A 22,763-nucleotide genomic window follows, 5' to 3' on the forward strand; every position below is an offset into this window, starting at 1 on the left:
CGTTTGTTGAATGTTTTGAAATCTCTGACTGCGGCCGTCATCGAACTTTTCTAGGAGAAGATTGTTAATCTGAGTATTTTCCATTACTTTTAGGTGTTCTACACTTTATTAATTATTTTAAAACAAGCAGTTTAATATTGTTCGATGCAGCTTAAGGTTATTTAGAAGAATTCAAATTTTATTGGGCGCTCAACAGCGTTCAACAGACGATCTGGCAACGCTACATTACAAACGGCTGTCTACATTTTGGCAGCACTAAGTGCTGGTCACACTGTTTTTGTCAAGCAGCTGATTAGTTGTACGCGAAATCTGTGAATGGCCAGACGCCATTGTGTACACGTTACGTGCGTTGAGAATTGTAAGTGCAAATTGTACATTAATTTTAACAATTACTAATATAATATCTGCCCAAATTGAGTGTTAACAAGAAACTGTAATGCATTTACCTTGACAACAAAGTGTTGTGTACTTTGGAATGTTAAATACAACACGCATACCGTTTGATTTGTTGTGGCTGCTCTTTATTGTTTTGTTTGTGAAAAATATGTGTGAGTCGTGTTTGTGATAATAATATTCCGATTTAAAGGAGATTAAAGGCTAATGTTTTGGCTATAATCAGTTATCAATAATCATCTCGCCACAAGGTGACAAAGCACTATGGGCACAAACCTCGCCCTTAGGGAATTTTCACATTTGCCCATTTTTGTGCTGACACAGACGAAGTGGGCTTTGAAAAATTGTTGTTGTGTTTTGTTTGTTTGGGCAATATGATCGCGATTAACCAAATGTATCGATCGCTGCAATTGGAGCTAATTAACGGGCTATGGAATCTTTACAGAAGAATAATGTCACAAGGCGGTGGCACCCCATCAGCTGGCAATCCAACCATCCTGCATGGCGGCAAGGTCTTCATTCAGCGCGATTACAGCGATGGCACCTCAGTGAAGTTCCATACAAGGCTGCCCCCTGAGCTGGAGGGAATGGTAAGCAATCCTATACTGCATAAGGAAAGTCACCAGCTGTTTTTCACTTGCAGATTGAACGTCATGTCTTCGAGGCGACCATCAATAGGCTTAACGAATTTTATGCCGAGGCGGAGGAGGGTTCGTGTAGCACCTACTGCGAGGGCTGCATAGGTTGTATTACGGCGTATTTGATATATATGTGCTCCGAGACACATTACGAAAAGGTGTGGGGGAATTCCTATGTAATTTAAATAATTGAACTAATTTTCTTATGTCATCCCATAGACGCTGCGCAAGATTTCCAAATTTGTTGCTTCCCAAAATGAACGCATTTACAATCCAAAGGGTCTGCAATTGATTGATCCAACATTTCGTGGTCTTCGTGTCATAGAAATTACCATATTTGATCGTCCAGGGCGAACGTGACTTCCGCTTTCGCATTCAGCAAATGAGTTTTTCATGTGAGACGTCAGAGATCCCGGCAACAAATATCTGTTTAATCCAAAATCAACAGCAACAAATCAGAAGCCATTTCGTGTGTTCCCCCAAAAATCCAAAACTGTGTCGCTAAAGCTTTACAAACATTTCAAAATGTGCAAGAATGCGATCGATACTTACAAGGATGCAATCTTTAGCAAGTCAGCGCTTGTTTTTCTTGTTTGAATTTTTTTTTGGAGCACGTGAATTAGTCATAAGTATGCTGTAATGATGTCACAGCGGCAGTCATAAGCGATATGTTTAACAATATGATGTGTAGTTGTTAGCCAAGGCAGAGTTTACCCTTAACGAGTTAGTTAGTACGAGTATTTATGCGAGTGAGGCGCGTTGCTAGTTAAATAAGTGAAAAGCTACTGAAACTGCATTTGGGCTAAAAACCATAGTTACATACAGTTACTTATACATACAAACTCATACACACACACACAGACACACACAACACACACACATTTTGCATATGTTATTGTTTTACTAATTTAACAAAGTTGTGCGATAATTTGTTAATTTAATTTCAAATATGTAACGCAATTTACGATTGCGATTTTAACTTGATCTAAAACATTCTGCTTTAGTGCAAATACAAATGTATAATTGTAGCACATACTTACTAAACGAGAAGAAAATACAAACCATACCTTTAAATAGTTAAAATGCATAAACTTTTATATACAATACAAATCTTTAACGATTTCAAATAGCGCCAAATGAACTTAAATATATACATGTAACCAAGTGAAGAATTGTTCATTTTTAATAAAAATCTACAAAACTCAAATTTCTTCAAAATGTTATAAGCAAATATGCGTGCCACGGCATGTGCTTTAGCTAGACAGCTGTGACTTCTATTGTTTTTGTTTTAGGTATTTGCTTAGCCAACCACAAGAACTTTTCGACAAAAGTTAACTATTGAAATCAAAACTAGAAAATAAATGTTTGATTGTGCGCAGTTTAGATAATAATTCTAAAACTTTTTCGATATTTTAGTTTTTTCTAGTTAGTTTTATTTAGAATGTAGACGTAGTTGCCAAAAACTGAACATAAAATAATTTGAATATTTTGCACAGTTGCAACAGAAAGGCAATTGGTGAATCCTTCGAGTCATATGTCATATGTATGCAAACAAACTTATTTATTACTGAAGCGCAGGCCAGGCTTATTAAACTATTTATTAATATAAATTTTTTTTTGTATGTTTTTATTCACATTGTTTTATTATGTATATATTTGTGTTCACGTATAGAATCTCCAAAGCGACATATGTACTTAGTTATATCCGGTCTTTTTTCTCTGTTTCATAGAAAGCATATAATATTTGATTTGTTAATATTTTCATCAGCAATCGGTCATCGGGACATTAATCACTTTACTTGCCCGCATCATTCATGTTTTTGGGTAAACTGAGCAGCGAGTTTATCAGTTCCGAGTTTCGCTTTGGCATCCGCATATTCGGGTTAAGTGAGTTATCCAGAAAGTATGGATACTTGCAGGGCGGACCCGGTGGTTGGACCGGCGCATATCGAACTGCGTTATTAATCCAGTCATACAGATCCCGATTATACTCCTTTTCCACGTAGCGCTCCTCGTCGGGCGTGGCCCGTGCGAACGTACAGCAAATGCAGCCGGCCAGCGCCAGTAGAGCCAAAGTAAGCGCGTAACAAGTCATAGCCAGAGAAATCCAGGAGAGAGCAGAAACAGGACCAAGCCACTTGAAACTTGGGAATGAACTAATGCCAGTTGCTGGCATCACTTATATAGGGTCCGCGGAGCACGTTGGGTAACTGGGCGGGCGCTTAGGTAAATCACAGCAGGGAGCCACACGCAGACCAAGCGCGGTGTCCGTGTCAGTTTCAGGGCAAATATGCCAGGCGCAGGCAAATAAGCAACGTTAGCTGCCAGTCGCTAGTCGCCCCATGGCTAATATTTGATTATGCAGCATTTTATGTGCGTGTCACAAATCCGAGGACAACAGCATCATCGGACAGACAAACGCGTTGCGCTATTTGCTTGCACTAGAAAGAAGTCCTCGGCTTGGCTTGACAACAAGCTCATATGTGGGCGTCGTTCGATTAATTTTAGACTATGAGCCATCAAATGAAATGCTACATTTAATATTCACATTCTCTTTTATGGCTCTGGCCAAAATCTCTAGCAGAAACGACGCACACCAAATGCAAACACAGTTTGTTTTATAGGCATTTGGAAAAATATAGCCCAAATATTTGAACAGCAATGTGAACACGCAATTCGACCTTGATGGGGTATTAAATTTGACTGAAAGTCGTTTAATTATTTTGCAGTCTCCTTATTGCAAAAACGTTAACAATATATTCATTTTTATTTGAACTAATTGGGTATATTAATTAATGTGCTTGGAAGGGTCTTTGTTGCCTTTGTGTACTTTTAGTTTAAAGTATTTTAAAAACAGAATTAATATAAAGTTATAATATGAATGTTCTGCCCAGGCTGTGACTAAAGTAAATATAGATATATGTAATTCTTTTCTATAGATAGATATTTTGATATCTATATCTAGATATCTAAAAGTATCGATATGTGTTACTTATTCATCCCACATCACATGAAAGACACAACTTTTTTTCGCGCATAGTGAAGAAACTTCATTGTTATGAAGTAGGCAAAACAAAAGAAAATAATAATATTATTATCAAATACATCTGTGCAAATTTGCGAAAAATTGGTATAGCCTGCGAATTTCTATAAAAGCAGAAGTATTGGCCATATTTTATAAAAAGTTTCGGGCTGTCAACGTCTGCAAATAAATATAAAATGAGAATCTTTGCAATATTATTGGGCTGTGCCGTGTTGGTCCTTTGCCTGATCAAGGATAGCGAGGCGGTCGTCTGTACATCGCCTGGTGTGCCGACCGACTGCGTTGATTGCACGGATGAGCTGAACGCAGATGACGCAGAGTGCTTGGCCCTCACAACAACCACAACGGAGGCAGCATCAGGATCAGTGACAACATCCACAACGGAGGCAACAGCTGCAACGGCTACAACAGTGCGTGGCAGACGCCAGCCCAGACGAAAGGTTGTCAGGTTGATCAATTTGCAGTACACGAATGTCCGCCGCATCAGAGTTAATCGCAATCGAGCACCTGCCGCGTCCTTCAAGAAGCGTCAAAATAAAGCGCGTGTTGTGGTTGTGGGCTAAGGCCAACAATTAACTTGTTTCTGATTAATAAATATGCCATATTCAGAAAACATTTTCCTTTCTTTTCTGATCTTTTTTTTATTTATTTATTAATGGTCGACAAAAACAAGTGTCTTCCTAATTATTCAATACATTATGCAAATTAAATGCTATAAGCCTAGTTAGATGGAGGTGTTTTAGAGAAAATAGTAGAGAGTAGAGAAAATAGTGTTCTAAGTAAAATTAAAAATAGTCTTAGTTTACTATATTATAAATATTACTAAATACAATAAATAAGAAAAAAGAAAGAAATAAGTTTCTAATAAAGTAAATGAAAGAAATGTATACTAGATACATAGAGTGTTCGGTAGATAGGATAAAGAGATAGTAGTGGGAAATCACCGACCCGGTGGGGAAATATTTATAGGCTGTCCGCCAAGCTATGCCGCTTCTCATAGCTGGGAATGGTCAGTGAGTTCCCGTAGGTATCCTGAAAACAACGACTTTATTTGGGGTAGAGAATGTTCGGTGGAGAAAACAGAATACAAACTATTGTTATTTTTACAAAGCACAAAGAAGCCCTAACAGAAAAGAAGAATCTAGGTCGCCAACAAACAACTTACGTAGGAAGACATCACCAAGGATTGCCCTACGGTTGATTAACGATTCCAATTTAAACCTGGTTAGGCAAAAAGCAAAATGATTAAGAATTAGCTTTAATACTCTTTTTTAAATAAATTATGTTTAGTGGAGTGCCTCAGCAGCAAGCTGCTGTAAGAACTAGGCCAAAGGACATTCATTCAGTGTCCTCTGTGATGACTATATCAAGCTTTATAGAGTAGGAAGAGACTTTTATAATGTCATCTACTCTAAACTATTTAGCAAGTAGATAGTTTTTGTACCCTTGTCGCACGTTACATGACTGCGCCCCTTGGTCAAAAGTCGTTCCGGTAGTTTTCCAAATACCAAGGCTTGTGCATTTTCGGCCTGTCTCTTCGCGGCTCGTGTCTGATCCCTAGAAATAGCCGACTTGGAGACATCATGTAACCACAAAAGAGTAAACTTTTTAGAATTTTCAATGGTGTGATTTATTTTTGATTCAATTGCATTCTCTTACATATGTAATTACACAAATTAATAAAATTTTAATAAATTCCAGCAAACTTATAAGAATGAAGAGGACTTCAAACGCAGGAGGACTTCGTTTAAACAGCGATTGCAATGCCTCCTAACAATGGTTTCATTGTTTCAAAATCAACTCAAAATTTGTTTATTTACACAAAATGGGATACTTTCCAAGAAGAGTTTGGGTGAGTGCCAAAGGACAAAAGACAAAGGACATTTGAAGCGTACTTTAAGTTCTGATTGTGTTTGTGTCCATACTTATTACCATATCGTTGGCATTTATTAAACCACATTATCCTTGAAAACCAATTGAGGTGGTCTTCAAAGCAAAGCAATTGAAAAAAAAACTCAAAAAAGTTCTTAGGTTTGTTCATAAAGTTGTCTGGATTTTGATTCTCAAATGGCGCGACAGAATAGTTAGAAAAATAGTATTTCGTTTTTTTTTTCCTTTTTGTTTTTGTTTCAACTGTTTTGCTGCAGTTACACAAATAATGAGGTGCCTATAATTTACATTTAAGCATTAGCAATTGGTTGTAAACAATTACAAGTGTCCCATATATATATATATTTATATTTATATTAGTATATATTTTTAGAATACGCTATATACTTGACCGCTTTATACACACATAAAGTAAGATTCTTTGCAACTTTGCTCTGAGAGATAGAGAGATTGGGATACACAAAAGTGCGCATATCTTTTAGTTAATATAAATAGTTAATCACTAATTGAATAGGTGCTAATAGAATATACTAACGATTTGCTTAACTGTCATTTAGATTTGAGTTGAATTCAAAAATTGACAAAATTGACGCCACGCAACGCATCTTGTGTTTATTTTTGTCTCTACAATAAGTTTTTCATTATTACAATTATTATTATTATTTTTTTTTTTTTGAATGTTTAAACGTTGGTATGTATGAATTTTACAATATTTCCATGCTGTGCTGTGCTCACAAATGACAAAGTACATACCATATTTATTTGAGTGTCTTTTGATTTTTTTTTTTATATATATAGGTAGGTAATTTAGCTAGTCTAGAAATATCATATAATATTGCTATAGTTTATATTCTTCACAAGTTCTGGTTGTTTATCTAAACATATATGAGTATGTTAATTGCGTGTTGCTATTTAACACACAAATTGTGCTTTACTATAGTTAATTGTTAATTTAGTGTAGATTGTGTTTTTATTAGTTTTGCCATCTAGATAGTAAAAGCTTTAACCACAAGTTACCATAGGTTGAGTACAACACGTGTATGTAGATATCACATGCGGACTAGTTGTAATAGTTTTTGGGTACATTAACCTCGATAGCCAATATGTGTCATAGCCTCATTAAATTTCATGCTTAAACATACAGAAGGTTACACATACTATAAACATACGTGTGAATGTATGTAAGTATATATGCTATATATAGTTGGTATTTCATACGCTTGACTAGCACGGTTCGATTACGAAAGAGAACTACTTAATATTGATAATCTATGTAGATATAGTGTTTGGTTTTAGCTGCGAGCGGAGTACAAACACCTAAGAGCTTACAGGTAAGTTTCGGATTCCAATAGAGAGTTAGAGAGAAGGAGAGAGTATACCAAAAGGCATAACGCGCATGCGCTTTGACCTTTAGGACCTTAAATAGATCACATGATTTGACATTCACTTAGGTATTATATTGCAATTATCTCTGCTGTTTTGTATGTTTGTATGTGTTGTTCTCCACTTATAGGCATATACACGTAGAGTAACCAAAAAAAGGTATTCATTCAACTTGAACTTCACATAAATTAGATACTATAGTAGTAAGTTAAGACAATGTCATTCAAGATGTTAAATGTAAGGATTTGCTGGCTGGCATTTGTTGCTTAGCACACTGTCCAGCCAAGTTCAGGCAATTAGAAGTCGGTCAGCCCCCCTCCGCTTTTGTCAGTCTCACTGCCAGCCGCACTGGAGGGGGTCAGCAAACTCTAATTGGAGGGTTTTCGTCATAATAACGCGCACAGCTTGGAGCGTTTCTTGCTCTTGTCGACGGTGCCGGCAGACGATGTGGATGAGGATGCCGACATTCGCCCAACGCTGCCTAAATGCGGCTGAGATGGGCTCGTCGGACTCTTGTCATCCATATCCTCGCTGACATGCGACTCGAGCAGCTTGAGCGATGTTTTCGGCTTGGAGCCATCCATGCTGTTGTAAAGCGTCTTTGATAGCTTGGAGCGCACTACTTTGCCTAGGGCGCCGGTCTTCTTGATGCTCAGCCGTGAGCCGCTGCGCTGATGCTCCGGCGTGTGGCTATCGTCGCCGCCATGCTGCGACTGCTGATTGCAGTTGAGCGTGGTCACTGTGAACTCAATGTCCTTGATCTCCTCATCGGCACAGCCGGCAAACTCCTCCACTGGCTTGTCAATCGTATCATGATCGATCCAGGTGAGGCCCATTTCCACCTTTTCAGCTAAGTCCTGCCAGTTGCGTCGATTCTCCAGCGTACCCTCGTACAGCGGCGTTATCCATGGGAATGTGTCACATAATACGCGATAGAGTGGCAAACAAATGACATCAATGAATCCCACCTGCATTTTGGGCAGCTCATCCTTGCGTTCCCTGTGCGCAAGGTTACAAATATTCAGTTACATTATCCAATAATATTATAATTGATCGATTTATTCACCTGTCCATCATGGCCACCGGTTGCGTGTTCAGCTGCAGCTTCTCCAGATCGCCCTGGTCGAAGAACTCATCTGCCACCAGCTTGGCCACGCGATGCTGCACCTCCCAGGGCTTGGCTATGGCACTTACATCGCAGGCCGTCATCATCATGCCACACAGCACTAAAGGCAGATTCAAAAATATTAAGTATACGCGACATGTGCCACAAGTACTTACAATCTTTCTTCTCCTCGCCCTGCCAGTCAAATTCGCCATTTTCAACCAGTTCGAGAAATGCGTTACGCTTCTTAAAGTACATTGCCAAATCGGTGGAAAGTATAGCGCTTTCTACAGTCTTCATAACTGAGCGGTAATCTTCGGGCGACAGCGCCTGTTAAAAGAAAGTGAATTAGTATATTGTGATATATATACTGAGAAATGTATATTCTATTTCTTGCAATAATATTAAGGAAAAAACATTTCAGGGATAAATGTGACTGCATACTTTCGGGTTCGAAAATTTGGACCGGGCATGATTATTACCTGGCGAATAGAAATGGCAAGAAATTACCCCAACGATAGAAATTATATAGCATACTTTCAGGGACAAATTACTTTCGGGAAGTCAAGGTAAAACCTTATAATTTTACGAATTTATTTGGAACAACTCAAGTTTTTATCGAAATTGTTAAAATTTGTAATTTGTTACGTCACAATTTTTGCGAACATATTTTTTCATTTTATTTCCCATCTATTCTATGAAGTTTCGAATGACAAGTTTACGAGGGACAAATCTCTCCGGGATCGAACTTCATTTATCCGCGATACGGTCATAATAGGCAATAGAAAGTTTGATAATTCAAAACATCAACTAATCAGGCCCGTCTATTGGCATTCTTAAAAATATCTCGGCGCAGTAAAAGTAAATATCTAAAATTTGATTAATATGTTAAGAACCGCAATTTTTGGATCATTAAATCCATCAAAAAGGATGAATTTATAACCAAACTCCCATGAGTTGAAAGTTTAACTATTTGAAAATAAAACTTTACCAGAGCCGAGCCAGATAATATCCGCCACTTTCTGTATACACATATAAATATATATGATTATTACCTGGAATATATTGTTGCCCTCGGAGTTGAGTATCATAACACACTGATCGAAATGATGATGCTCCATGGTGCTGGTGGTATATAGTATAGCCAATGGGGATTCGGTTTTGGTTTGGAATGCATTGTTGGTGCCGCGATGATCGAGATCGTGACACAAACAGGCCACCAGCAGGCCAAGTATCTCCAGATCGGTCATAAAACGTTCCATTTTGCCCGTCTTTAGCATGGCAAACATTGTCTGAGCCACGTTTAGAGCATGCCGCCAGTTGTGATACTTGACGGGGCGATAATTTTTGCGTACGCTCAGCACCCAGCGACAGAGCACCTGGAAGAGAATTCAATGTTGATTTGCTGTCAGAATTGTGCAACAGCACCTTCATGGCAATGATACTTACATCGTAGGGTATGTGGAACTGTGAAACTAGGTTGCATTGCATAAACATGCGCAGCACTGCACGACAAGTGTCATCATCGACCAGGTCAAAGTCTGGATGGGATGGATAAGAGAGCGTGTGCAAAGATCTGGTGACTTTTTCGACACTTACCCGTGAAGGTGAAGCTGTACAAATTGTACGTCTCGGCCTCGGCAATGGGATCCTGTATGAGCTTCTCCGTCTGATCCTGACCGGCCGTGGCATGATAGCTGAGGCACTCCAGCGCCACCTTCTGCTTGGCCATCAGCTTGCAGGCGTTCTCGTACATCTGTGTGTTGTGTATGCCCAGTCCGCAGAATATGGCAAACGCCTCAAATATGGAGGCATCCGATTCGGTGAAGGGCAAACCGCTCGCCTGCACAGAAACAACAGCCCATCAGCAGGTACTGTGCAGAAGTTTAGACATGAGGGGCTAGCTACCCACCTTGTTTATCAATTGTGCCACGCCTATGACCGTCTTCTGGGCATTCACAATGGGCATACAGAGTATGGCATGTGTGCTATCGATCTCTCCCTCGGCGCGTATTTGATTGTGCTCCCTGACCCAATCGTGAACATCGCAAATGTTCACCGTTTGTCCGGTGGTGGCCACAAATTGTGCGATCTGCGCCAGCGTCGAGTGGCTCAGATCATTGATGGAGGGCCTGGATACGTTTGCCGCCTGAGATTCGCCACCTAGCTCGAAGAGAACAGTGAAACGATTGCGCATCTTCTGCTGCAAGGGACAAGGATAAGGAAAATTATTAATTAATATGATATGGCATATGTGAAATTTGAATGGACGAAAAATGTTAATGCTCACCTTTTCCTCAAAACTGTCGCCGTCTTTAATGGCACGCGTGGCGCGCTGCTCCAGCTGATGAGGCTTCTCGATTATCTTCTCCAAATGGCTCTGCAAAAAAGGGCATGTGCAAGGTACATGGACATTAAGTGGCTGCCCCTAATGGAGCAACAGCCGCTCCCCGTGCAGGCGCAGCCGCTGATAAATTGCCTTTGCTTATACTGGGACAACATTGAGGCAGCACTTAACGTTTTTTACCTGCCACCGCGTTGCACATCATTTAACGGATATGCTGCACATGACTTGGCATATTTTTAACAAGTTTTTCCCGAGCTACCTTTACTGAAGTGGCCAGGCATAATTTGCATTAATATACATATATACACACATATATATATATATAAATGTATTCACGTTATCGGACACGAGTTAATTGGCAATTTGTGGGGTAATCACATTTGAATGCAGACCCCAATGAATAAGCAATCAACAGCAATCGGCATTTAAAGTGTGCCATAAGTATAGTTTGACAAAAACAAAAAGTAACATTGCTTTCCCCGAATGGAACAACATACAAATTGCAATATATCTAAAAACAATATTATCATAATTAATACGCTTGACCTAGTTACCCAAATGAATTACATTTTACACTCTGTTCAGGCTATTAATGGACCCTAGCATTGTTGCCATAGAATACAGTTTACAATTGTCATTATATGTTATGCATATTTAAGATATTTATATATATTTTAGTTTATATGTATCTTGAGTGCAAATGAAAGTTTTCCAAGTATTTATGGGATATTTTTAAATGTCGCGCAATTTATTTTGTGTAAGTTGCTTAGCCGAAATGAAAATTATTTTCGAAGTGCTTTTCCGAAAAATCAGCGCAAATATGTTTCCAGGTATTTACGTTTTCTTTTTATATATTTTTTAGATACTTTTCATTTATGCTTTGAGTGCAATTTTATTTAAAATCTTCACATTCTCTACCAAAACTTGTACATTATTCTTACCAAGAAATAATGTTAGAAAATATATTCAATTATCTACACATAAAATAAACAATTATCTAAAATTTGTCTATACCGTTCAATTTGCAAAGAATCGAATAAAAAATAATATCCAAAAAGTCTGCTTTGCTAATTTTTCTGCAATTAAGTTTCAAATTGAGGGCAAACCTTACCGCATAAGGCAGAAATAAGCGTACAAGCTATTTAATAAATATAGCCATTTATGAAAATAGACTGCGCAGATTGTTAATTTAATTTAATGTTTAATTTCTTTGATATTTTCCTTATAATTAGGCATATTGGCAGCACAGCAAGTCTCGAGTATCGTTGTAATCACAAAAATGCCTTCTTAAGAGTATTTCCATTCACTTTGAGCTGCACGTTCGAATAGGAACATTTCCCTCGTCCTTATGCTCTACTCACTCAATGTTGTTCTCTCTAAATACCAAAATGAACGCTACACAACACATTCGGGCAGTGCATGGAAGAGACTATCTTCTTTGTGTCACACCATGTTTGAAGCAACAATTCTAATACAAGTAAGACAGCAATATTGAATAACAGTAGCTTCTGTCAAATTCTCTGTTTATCATTAAAATAATTATATTTAGTACTATATATTTTTATAAAATGAGTTATATGCGAGTCGGCTTGCAGAGAATAGCCAAGCAAAACTGATTACTCAGACGCGCATACAAAACATTTATTTTGGCTGTTCATTTGTACAATTGTTTTGTTTCTGCTTATGGATTGAGTCAACAAGGGACAGGTGGTTTGTTTGGGTGTCATGTACTTACACACAAACTGTCGGAACTAGAGGCCAGAAGAGGTATGCTGGCAGATTAAGCGCTTGTTCGGGCCTAACAGAATGAGCGGAAGCAGAAAAGACAATGGAACTCGTTGCTTAGTAGCTCAGTGGGAATTGCCTGGTCTTGGCTTAATTTACCTTTGGAAGTTAGTTGGCTTCCGGCTTGGCGGCTACGGCGGATGAAAGAAATATAACATACACACACGCGCGCACACACACACAGAAAGAAAAAGAAAAGAAATATTGTAATATGAATTGGACATCTTAATTTCCTTGGGGTGCGCTCACAGTTAACTTGACAAACGGACGGGCAGGCAAACAGACACACAAAATGGACGCGTTGGCGTTTAAGCCATTTTAATTTTAATGAAACTGACAGCGACTCAGCCACGACCACAGTCATGGCCGCCAACCAGCCACGCCCCAAATGTGTGGGCGGACAGCGAAAAACATTTCATTGCAGCCATGTGCCATGTACTTGGAAAAGCAGGCCAACAATTTGGCGGCAGCAGCAACAACATTCGGCGCCAAAAACGTTTGAATTCATTAACAATTGACGGCAGCAGCTGTGGCTATTATGGCATCATTAGGCATTTACTCACCTCCTCGCAGCAGTCCAGATCCACCAGGAATACCGAGCAGCGTTCACATTTGAGCAGCTCGCGGGCCTCGGTCATGATTTTGGTGACAAGGCACTCGAGATTGTTCTGCTCCTCGAAGATGCTGCGCGCCAGATTCAAAAGGATTTGATTGCGCCTATACTCCTGGACGGACATTTCGAAAAGCTGTGCATTCTGTATGCCAATGCCGCAGAATGTTAAATATCTGCGAAATATTTCCACATCGTGCTCATCGAATTCCATGCAGCCTGCAGTATAACATTTGTCAAAATCTCGAATGTAACAAGTGAGCCAATTTATGGGCATTGCGACGGGGATTAGTATTGGGATTGGGATTGAGATTGGGATTCTATTTACCATTCGTTTTATTGATGATTTGTGCCACGCCTATGATGTCGCCCTCGTAATTGCAAATGGGCATGCAAAGTATAGCATTTGTTTTGTAGCCGGTCTTTAGATCGATTTCGCAATTGAAGCGCGCATCCATGTATGCCTCCTTGATGTTAATCATCTCCTTTGTCTGCGCCACCATGCCAGCGATGCCAATGCCAAACGGTATAATAATTTCCTCGGCTCGCGCCCGCGTCACCGCATCCTTGAGAGCTGTATGGGAGAGGGGCAGAGGCAGGGCGCATAAATCATTAAAAGGCAAAGTCAACGCACACATAGCTAAATAAATATTAAATTTATAGACAAAATATTCAGTCTGCCACGCGAAAGATACATCAGCCATGGCTGAAAGCAACAAATGCCAGTCCGGAATCCAGGCCAAAGGCGCTAAAAGTCAAATGTGGCTCGGGCTTTTGGTTCAGGGACTTGCAGCTCGCAGCTCGTGTATCCCAGTTGAATTTGCATGGCCAATTCACATGTGTAGCTGTACTCATGTGTGGGTGTGCGGAATGTTTGTGTGTGTGTACGAAAAAGTAAACCTTGGTTATGCTCTAGCTCTAATCTTTTTTTCGTCTTGCCCCCAAACATTTGCCATCTGAATTATGTAGCGGAAGAGGCGGCTTTAACGCACGAAACACACACCGAGATTCATTGCAAATAAATGTGTTTGTGTGTGTATGTCTGTTAACCTCTACCTCTATCTCCCCCTGTCTCTCGACCCTCTCGCTCACTGCCAGTCTGTTTGCCTGAACACGTTTTAGCCAGCATCTATTTTTCATTTGATAGCAACCTTTTGAGTTTTATGGTCTGGCCTGCCAAAAACTTTTAATGCCCGCTTCCGCTTAGGCTTAATTTGCTAATGCGTTTCCCGCCTCCGCCGTCCAACCGAACCGAGTGTTTGCCCTAGCCGCTAATGAGCGCCAATTTGTGAGGGTTAAGTAGTCGACAATTTGCACTGGAACTTGCCTAATGCACATTTTCAATCAGTTGAGAGTTCGGCAACAATAATTGAAATTAATTTTCTCTAATAACAATTTTTTTAATTAAATTGAAATTCACTTTTTAATAAAATATAAAATATGACGTATATCTTGCATCTCTGCACAGCTAGGAGTTCATGGCTTAAGCTGTCTAATCTCATAAGTCCATCGAGTTTATATTTAGCAAAAAGTTTTATTTATAATATAAGCTGATATTCTTCATGGTTTTTCCATTTAGATTTAGCATTGAAAGATTCGGAATTGAAGTTAAAAATGGCTATGCGAGGGTTGCCCTTCATATCTTGCTATCTTCGGTCAAATAGTGAAGGTAGAATTATATTTTATAGAAAATTTACTTATGCGAGGAAGTTAAATTTTTTGACGCGAATAAATTGTTTATGTTACGATTAACACTTTAAAAAAATTGAACAAAAATGCAAAGCTGTGGCATAGCTAAAATACAGAGCGCAACCCTCGCAATTAAGATCTGAGCTTATATTTTCATTAAAACTCAGCACTGTGGCTTCTGTGAGCTACGTTAATCTAGTTGTTCAGTTGAACAACAATTTCAATTTATTTCTAAAAAAATGTTCGTGATTTTGAGCCCTTTGTTAAATAACAGGTCCTAATATGCTCAGGCATTATTCTCCTCAAGCCGGAATCACTTTGCATCCTGCTGCATATCCTTAGCTCTGCATTGAATTCAGCATTCGATTGTTAGTTGGAATCTTTTTTTGTGCAGGGCGCACTTAATTAAACCGGACTACCATTTGGCTCATTCTCCATTTGCAGTGCATTCAGTTTTGCCTATCGCTCGTTGCCTAGCAACATTTGGACAATGGACAATGGCTGGAAATCGAAAATTCGTATTGGTATTTGGTGCTCACCTGTCTTTTGTGTGACGTCAAACAGTTTGGCCACCAGATACTTGTTGTTGGGCGTGCCCTTGGCCAGAAAGAGGGATCCCCGATCCGCATGGGTCAGCAGGCCGACGTTGACCAATATCTTGTGGCAGAGCACATCAATGTCCAGCTCATTGGCCACGTCGCGTATCAGCTCCATGAAGAGCTCACCCTCGTCCAGTTCCATCAAATGGCGTCGACTTTCGGGCAGCGCATGCACGGATGAATTGGAAAGCCTGCGCGGTGACTTCTGCATGGAAAGGGAAGACCAAGCACATGGACAATAAATGTTAATGAATGTCTTAAATTGTATACTGCAATCATATACAGGACGAAGCACACTTGAGCTCCCATTCGCCCTGCCCCTGAAATAATTGAATTCTGTGGGCGGCATTTAATTAGCTGCTGTAATTGCTCTGCCACTCTGCTTTGATATTAATAGAACGATAAGCGGACATTATTGAAAGCGTCTTCAACTACAGTATGTATTATGAAAATGTACATACATTATTTTCAATATTGCGGCACACGTGTACTTCCAGCTAAATTCAATTCCTAAATTCCAGAACACTTAACCCATGCGACTTGTCATCTGGCCCGCGTTCGATTCGAAATGAAACTGAGCCCGCCCCGGTCAAAGGTGACCATTAGCAGTTTGCTTTAAGGGGCCGACTCCTCCAAGCTGGTAATTGAATACAAAATGCCGTTTCGGCTGCGTGCGAGGGGCCAATTACGAGGGCACCTCTAGGCTGGGAACTTTGCGTGCTGTGCGCCTATCCACGACGACCAGGACCTTGCCTTCAATTTAGCCTTTGTCTCTGCCTTCCGCTTTGTGGACAGCCACCAACTTCCCTTCCCTTCTGTTGTGGGACAATTTTGGCAAATTAAGGCAATTTGTTATTGTATTTTTATTATTCCTTTCGCTATTGTTGTTGTTGTTGCTGTTTTATTTTCAGTCGTACAGAAGCAGGCTTCGTGTCGTGCACAAAAATATTGATAATTATATGTTTAAAAATAAATGTCTAATGACACAGAAGCTATTTTATTGAAAGGACGGCAACAGCTCAAGATTTTCACATTTTCCTGATTATAATCATTATACGATAATAATAACACAGAGCTCAATGTTTCTCAACGCGTTTGATGAGCCCGGTTCCTAAGTATAATATAAAATCAATTAGTAACAAATATTTCATAGGCAAGTTTTTTTTAATGTACAAAATTGTTGACCTTGCCAGCATAATGTCAACAGATATAGCAACAATAAAATAATTTGTACATTAAAATTTTAATAATTTAATAATAATTTGATTTACCCTATTGTAAGTCGAATTACATTTAGAACTAGAAAAACATATAAAAGGATACCTTATACAAGGGGGTCGAGTTTAAGCGTAAAATTATATGGCAATGGTCGGATTTTGTTTAAAATTTGTTTAGATTATATTGATTAAATTACAATCAGAAACTGGTTTGGTTCTTGGGCCATATGTAGGATAGCACAACCTAAACAACTTCTGCGTGTGCTTGCCATGTTTTGATTCAATGTTGACCGTAAAGTACAGAAACATATTTGAAACGTCATGAAAATAGTCTTGCGGCTTAATGGATATTATAAATATGGCAGCCAATTAAATTGTTTCATTAAAAATCTGTCCTCAGTTTTCTCGCTGTTCTATGTGCCTTTGTCCCATATAATTTCTTGGCCTAATTACATTTCTAATAATAGAATTTGTAGAAATTCATATTACTTTAGTTCATGCTTTTGCTTTAAAAATAATTAAATATTCAATCGTTGAAAATCAATTAGATACAATTGTTTTAAATTGTCGATAAACTGCAGGCAAAACGGGCTAACCTATTCACAATTTCATAAATAAATAATTAAATAAATAGAGAAATAAACAATTATTTGAATACAATAAATGCAAATTTTAAGGCTTGTTTACTAGAACAGAGTCCACTTACAAGCATTTTAGATATATTTTTCAATTAAAGTAATTAAAATATTTAGCTGCAAAGTCCCTCTTTGGAATCTAAAAGAAAGACAGGGCATTTTCTGTTCGCCGAAGACTAAATATGAGATTGATTATGAGATTGTTATTGTAGCACTCCGATTTGGTACGGAAAAGATGAAGTTTTTCGATCGATTTTTCGTATAGAGCTATCTTATATGGTAGTAGGACGTTGATAAGGCTAGGCTCTATGTAAGCAGAATGTTTCGATTAAAAAATGCCAAGTTCTGTCTATATCGAGTCTGTATATGGTATCGGAAACGTCCCTCACTATGCGCTACAAAATTCGTGACAATATGCGAATACTCTTGACAAGAGTATGAAAACGCTGCACCCAAGGTAAGCAAACTTCTAAGTAGTTTTATTACCTACAACAGAGACTAGAGAGAAGTGAGAAGTGGGGACAAACTACGTTTGCTATTGTCTCTCTACCTTTTCTGCTTCAAGGACCCTTTTAAATAATCAAACCGAAACGAGTGCTCTGAACTTTTGCCAGCAGTTAAAAAAAAACAACAAAAACAATGTTCAGTGCTTTGGCACAACAATAAAAACTACATGCACACCCGACAAACTTTTTAAAACCTTGCCGGAGATAAATACAAATGAAAACAGAAACAAAAACAAACAAACGAAAATATAAAAAAAGGAAGCAAACATAAAGCCAAACGACTTTTAATGGGATTTTACTTTGGCACGACTGCAAATTAAACGAGATTCCCGGTTTGATGCCCCCTGCAGAACGGCAGCTGATGAAATTGGCGGCCAGAGTCCTCGTTAAGTCAGTCAATAAGGCAACAATAAAACAGCTGTCGACTGTCAACCGTCGCTTGCATTATGTAACATGCACTTAAACAAATTGACAACGCGACGCAACACCTGCAACCAACCAGGTGGGGCCACCAGAGTTTTAAGCTGCAACTGTTGCAATTGTGTGTGGCAGCAAGCCACTCGCTTAAGTTGGCAATAATTTAAAAAATGTTGCATCTTTCGAACCCGCCTCGTAGCTCGTGTAGCTGGCCGTAAAACACTTGCCAGTTAAGCCAGACGTTGGCCGTTTTTCTTTTTTCATGTGCCAGCAGAGTTGTTCACACGCACACACACACAGACAAACGCACGCACACACATCCTCTGAGTCCTTGAGTGTCGGTCGCATTTAGCTTGATTTTGCAAGTGCAAGGTAAGTGTTTGGCTGTGTGTGCGTGTGATATAGCTGAAGTACTCTATTGTTGTGTGCGTGAGTGTGTGCATATCCCGGCAAAAGCTAAGTTCGACCAGACCATATCATATCAGATCCAAGCAGTCGAACGTACGCACCAGCTACTCCAGCCGAAATAAGTGTGCTTATCATACGCTGCCCAAATCGGAAAATCGGAAACTCCACCCATTCTCAGCGGCAAATGGTAAGCAAAGCTGGTAAGTGCAAAATTTAAGTTTCGTTCGATCATCTTCTGACTCTTGGATGAAAAGTGCGATTTAAGGGCTTAACGAACGGTCGGAAAACATTGATTCCAACTTTCATGGAATAAATTTAAATTTTCCACGTAAAATCTCAAGCGAAAAACTTGGAATGGTTAAGGCCGGGATATGCAAACGGCTAGGAATTTGGCGTACTTAAGATCTGGAACGTCAAACTTACTTTAGTGCCTTTAGCACAAACGAGCAGTTGGTTAAATATAAAATTTGGTATACATTTTCGTGAAAAGCAAACATCAAATTACATTTGGCACGCGTTGTTTATTAAGCGTGTATTTGCCGCAGCTGTGTTTCTTAGCAAATGCAGAAAAGCAAATAAATAGCAAAATAAATTAAATAAAACAATATCAGGGCAATTGGTACAAAAGGAAACGAAGCCCATTTACATCAGTGTCATGTAAGGAGCTCCATCAAAAACGAGTTGAAAATCCAAGTCGAATGCTCGTATACTGCGATTGCGAACTACGACTGAAGCGTGTAGATGGGACAATTGGCAGAGGAAGTAAAAAGCTAACAATTGAATAAAGTCTAATTGCATGGCTCAAGCTTGATCAGGTTAAATCTTGAATCAGGACCTTTATGCTTCTTTTGTTTTCTTCATTGACTTGAATGCGTTTCATAAAATATGGTAATAGGACAGCAGGCGTTCACTATTTTATATTATTATTTATCATCATTTTTATTTAAATACAATCAATATTAATATTCGATTGAAAAATCTTAATGCACTTCAATTTAATCAAGTTTATTCCATATTTTTATACCCTGAACCCATTAAAAATGGGTATAAGGGTATATTGTATTTGTGCGAAAGCCAAATGTATGTAACAGGCAGAAGGAAGCATCTCCGACCCCATAAAGTATATATGTTATTCATCAGCATCAATAGCCGAGTCGATCTAGCATTGTCCGTCTGTCTGTCCGTCCGTCCGTCTGTATGTATGAACCCAAGGATCTCAGAACCTATAAGAGCTAATTGATATTTTAGATGTAGGTGCTCCTAGTTCCCGCGCAGATCGAGTTTGTTTCCGATAATCGATAACTTACTCCGTTTCCAAGCAATCGATAAAAATCGATATCGATATCCTGTTTTTTGGGCAATTTTGGTAAATAATAAGAGCTAGAGTCACCAAACTTGACATATAGCTTCTAAAATAGAATATTCATTTAATGTTGGAAGAAGAGGGTTCAGGGTATCCCCTAGTCGGGAGCTTCCGACTAGAACCTCTTACTTGTTGGTATTGTTTTTTTTAACAGTTGAAAGTCAAAGAAGAACATTCACAACAGCTTGAACATCCACAACAACCGCATGTTTACTTAGTTTTTATAAATTGTTTTTTGTTTTTTTGTTTTTTAGTTTTCGACAAATTTCTACAGTTATGGCCATTGTGCATAGATATATGTATGTATATGTTAGAAGCATTTGTTTAAATATCCATTGAAACCTAGTAACAAAAGGCACAAACTTAATATCTATGGATAATTGCTATAATAGCTGTGGATAGCTAAAAAATGCTAGCACCCACTTTTGAATATATAAAAAAAAGTTTTTAACAATGATTTTGAATCACTAATAGGGTTTTTGCATTGATGATTAGCCACGGGGAGTCTTGAAATAAGTTTTAAGCTCCATTTAAGACTTCAAGCTAAACAATAAAGTTCCGATAAGAATGTGTATTTTATATATAAATCAAGAATGAAGCAATCAGTTTAATTAAACATAATGACATTTTCTCTCAACTATAATTAGTTAATTAATTCCTTAGTCGCAGTAGCAAAACAACGTTTTTGGCCTTCGCAGTCTATCCGTGCAGGCATCCTACCTACATACATGGTTCGCAATAAAATGATCTAAAATTATTTTATTTTTCTATATCTTCAATTTTATAAAATTTTGTATTAAAGAGAATAACAAATGAAATCAACAAACGTAAATCAAGGCAGTGTGTTGTACACCCTCTCTATGAATTGTATGCCCACTGGCTCTACAATTGAAATTGTGGATCCACAGGACTTTCCCATCGCCACTTTTGTAAATGACAAAGCGCAATCAAGAAATAAATGTGTCTACTAAACTTCTCAGATATACTTATGTCCGGGAGCTTTCTTGCGGGGTCAAATATTGACCTACCACAAAAGCTATAAATATTTAGGGGTGCACTTAGACAGGCGCTTGAATTTTAAAGTGCCCAAAGTCGCGGATGTTATATATATATATATATATAGGCTGCGAACTATAGTTACGCGGCTTGGAACTCATCCAAATCGTTTGACTAGGCTCTTTTGTTAGTATGGCGCTCACAACTGTCACAAACCTAGATTGCAAGACTTGGACCCAACAAATATTTCGACTAACATTGTTTAAGCTGCGCCTGTAGTTGCGCTTCAATATTTTGTATTTATACAAAGAGTTTCACAGCGATCAGCTGTCTGTCATTGGCCAATATATTTTTAGGGTAGATATATTTATATATTTATTAAGCGTGCGGCTCGATTGTGGTATTTTGTTTTCTTTAACAATTGTTCAAATACCAATTTGACGCATATAGCATCAAATCACAATAACTGTTACATATAATAGGCTATTAGTTGAGTATTCGGGTGTCACAGCTGTTTCAATTTCAATGTTAAAAAAAAATTAAACACAAATCAACAATTAAAAATCGCTATAAAATGGGCGGACGGAGCCACAGCTTGACATTCGAATCCAACACTTGCTCTGGCTTCGAGATGAGAATCCAAACGGTGATCTTTGGCTGTGCCGTTTTGGCCATTTGCCTGATCAGAGGCAGCAACGCGACATGTGTAACGGTGGGCGCCTGCTCTGCAACCGAATGCGAAGACACTGCCAATGCATCAGATCCTAGCTGTGCCACCACGACCGCGGATACAACTACGCCTGCCGCTGCTGCTGCTACTGACACAACAACACCTTCGTCAGCTTCAGCTGCTGCAACGACAGCTTCAAGCGCTTCAGGAACATCTGCGACCACTGCAGCTAGCAGCTCGTCTTCGGACTCAAGCACCAGTGCGTCTAGTTCGTCTGGTACTAATGCTACCGTAGCTCGATTGAGGCGTAGGCTGCGTCGCTTAAGGAGACAACGCTTGAGGGCCGCCCGTAGGAGGAGACAGCGGGCCCAGAGGTTGGCTGCCCAAAGAAGAAGGGCCGCATTGATGGCGAATAGGAGAAGGAGAAACAGAAATAGAAGAAATAGGACGGGTTAAACAACGCCAAGGTTATTCAAATTACTTCAAATAAAGTGAATACATTTTTACATTGCATACCATATACATATGGGACATATATTTTTTAACTACAGTCGGCGGTAATTTAGTTATCCAAGTGAACCGATCAGACAGGAGTACCATATCGACTATATTCTATATTAAACAAGTAAAAGACACTAGTTATGAGGTTCCGACTAGGGGATACCCTTAACTCTCTTCGATAGGGTTCGAGCTCGCAACAGACCACAACATTTCCCGCCGCCTCTACCCAACAGCCACACCAATGATTGAGTCTTAACGAAAAAAAAAAGAATTAAAATAGCAAAACCGAAAGCAATACAATACAATCGCAACAGCTGTTGATAGAATTCAAAGATGACGCGCATGAACGAATTTACCCTAGCTGCCGAAAACACGCCAGTCAAAACACGTTTTCTTTGTGTTTCCTAACCGATCTTGATGAAAATTTCAGTATAGCTTATTGTGTTATAGAATATTCGTATATTCTTGAAAAGATAGTTGCTTTAAAATTGTTGTTTAAGTTGGTAGGTAGTTCAAATGTATTTGATTTATTGCTGCGTAGTAGCGCTAACCAAACAACATATAAATA

General features: G+C 38.9%; 4 protein-coding genes across 8 annotated transcripts in view; 2 read left to right on the forward strand and 2 right to left on the reverse strand.

Moving 5' to 3' along the window:
* The first annotated feature begins 288 nt into the window (after positions 1 to 288).
* On the forward strand, positions 289 to 2,195 carry LOC115771643 (golgin subfamily A member 7). Of its 2 annotated transcripts, XM_030717446.1 has the most exons (4): positions 289 to 358; positions 839 to 983; positions 1,037 to 1,189; positions 1,251 to 2,195. In XM_030717446.1, the coding sequence occupies exons 2-4, from the start codon at positions 846 to 848 to the stop codon at positions 1,389 to 1,391; spliced, it is 432 nt and encodes a 143-aa protein (XP_030573306.1). In that variant the 5' UTR covers positions 289 to 358; positions 839 to 845; the 3' UTR covers positions 1,392 to 2,195. The 2 variants fall into 2 exon arrangements, with proteins under 2 accessions (XP_030573306.1, XP_030573305.1); XM_030717445.1 differs by lacking the exon at positions 289 to 358 and having other exon boundaries at positions 562 to 983.
* A 93-nt stretch (positions 2,196 to 2,288) lies between these two features.
* On the reverse strand, positions 2,289 to 3,173 carry LOC115771644 (protein PDF). Of its 2 annotated transcripts, none has more exons than XM_030717447.1 (2): positions 2,835 to 3,173; positions 2,289 to 2,750 (listed from the first exon to the last, which is right to left on the reverse strand). In XM_030717447.1, exons 1-2 carry the CDS (start codon positions 3,124 to 3,126, stop codon positions 2,731 to 2,733), a joined length of 312 nt encoding a protein of 103 aa, XP_030573307.1. In that variant the 5' UTR covers positions 3,127 to 3,173; the 3' UTR covers positions 2,289 to 2,730. The 2 variants fall into 2 exon arrangements, with proteins under 2 accessions (XP_030573307.1, XP_030573308.1); XM_030717448.1 differs by having other exon boundaries at positions 2,826 to 3,173.
* A 1,077-nt stretch (positions 3,174 to 4,250) lies between these two features.
* On the forward strand, positions 4,251 to 4,637 carry LOC115771658. Its single transcript, XM_030717468.1, has one exon. The coding sequence runs from the start codon at positions 4,251 to 4,253 to the stop codon at positions 4,635 to 4,637; it is 387 nt and encodes a 128-aa protein (XP_030573328.1).
* Positions 4,638 to 6,937: 2,300 nt separating this feature from the next.
* LOC115771642 (cGMP-specific 3',5'-cyclic phosphodiesterase) overlaps positions 6,938 to 22,763 on the reverse strand; it is a 59,560-nt gene continuing 43,734 nt past the window's right edge. Inside the window, exons 3-13 of one of the 3 annotated variants that reach the window (XM_030717443.1) lie at positions 15,423 to 15,687; positions 13,523 to 13,768; positions 13,148 to 13,413; positions 10,743 to 10,832; positions 10,365 to 10,652; positions 10,052 to 10,295; positions 9,902 to 9,993; positions 9,508 to 9,831; positions 8,629 to 8,782; positions 8,414 to 8,573; positions 6,938 to 8,346 (exon numbers count right to left, since the gene is read on the reverse strand). In XM_030717443.1, coding sequence (XP_030573303.1) covers positions 7,734 to 8,346; positions 8,414 to 8,573; positions 8,629 to 8,782; positions 9,508 to 9,831; positions 9,902 to 9,993; positions 10,052 to 10,295; positions 10,365 to 10,652; positions 10,743 to 10,832; positions 13,148 to 13,413; positions 13,523 to 13,768; positions 15,423 to 15,687 — 2,742 coding nt within the window. In that variant the 3' untranslated portion in view covers positions 6,938 to 7,733. Of the gene's footprint in view, positions 8,347 to 8,413; positions 8,574 to 8,628; positions 8,783 to 9,507; positions 9,832 to 9,901; positions 9,994 to 10,051; positions 10,296 to 10,364; positions 10,656 to 10,742; positions 10,833 to 13,147; positions 13,414 to 13,522; positions 13,769 to 15,422; positions 15,851 to 22,763 lie in introns of those variants that run through there. The other 2 variants (XM_030717442.1, XM_030717444.1) reach the window with 2 other exon arrangements.

This window comes from Drosophila novamexicana, unplaced genomic scaffold (genome assembly GCF_003285875.2).
Source record: "Drosophila novamexicana strain 15010-1031.04,08,12 unplaced genomic scaffold, DnovRS2.1 tig00000108-arrow-pilon, whole genome shotgun sequence".
Taxonomy (NCBI): Eukaryota; Metazoa; Arthropoda; class Insecta; order Diptera; family Drosophilidae; genus Drosophila; species Drosophila novamexicana.

Bases quoted from the DNA above. Each gene is read 5' to 3' on its own strand.
- LOC115771643 (XM_030717445.1), top strand. From the start codon at position 768: ATGATCGCGATTAACCAAATGTATCGATCGCTGCAATTGGAGCTAATT. The intron at 984-1,036 runs GTAAGCAATCCT...TTTCACTTGCAG, and splicing joins CCCCTGAGCTGGAGGGAATG to ATTGAACGTCATGTCTTCGA. The intron at 1,190-1,250 runs GTGTGGGGGAAT...GTCATCCCATAG, and splicing joins CCGAGACACATTACGAAAAG to ACGCTGCGCAAGATTTCCAA.
- LOC115771644 (XM_030717447.1), bottom strand. From the start codon at position 3,126: ATGACTTGTTACGCGCTTACTTTGGCTCTACTGGCGCTGGCCGGCTGC. The intron at 2,751-2,834 runs GCAAGTAAAGTG...TCTATGAAACAG, and splicing joins CAAAAACATGAATGATGCGG to AGAAAAAAGACCGGATATAA.
- LOC115771658 (XM_030717468.1), top strand. From the start codon at position 4,251: ATGAGAATCTTTGCAATATTATTGGGCTGTGCCGTGTTGGTCCTTTGC.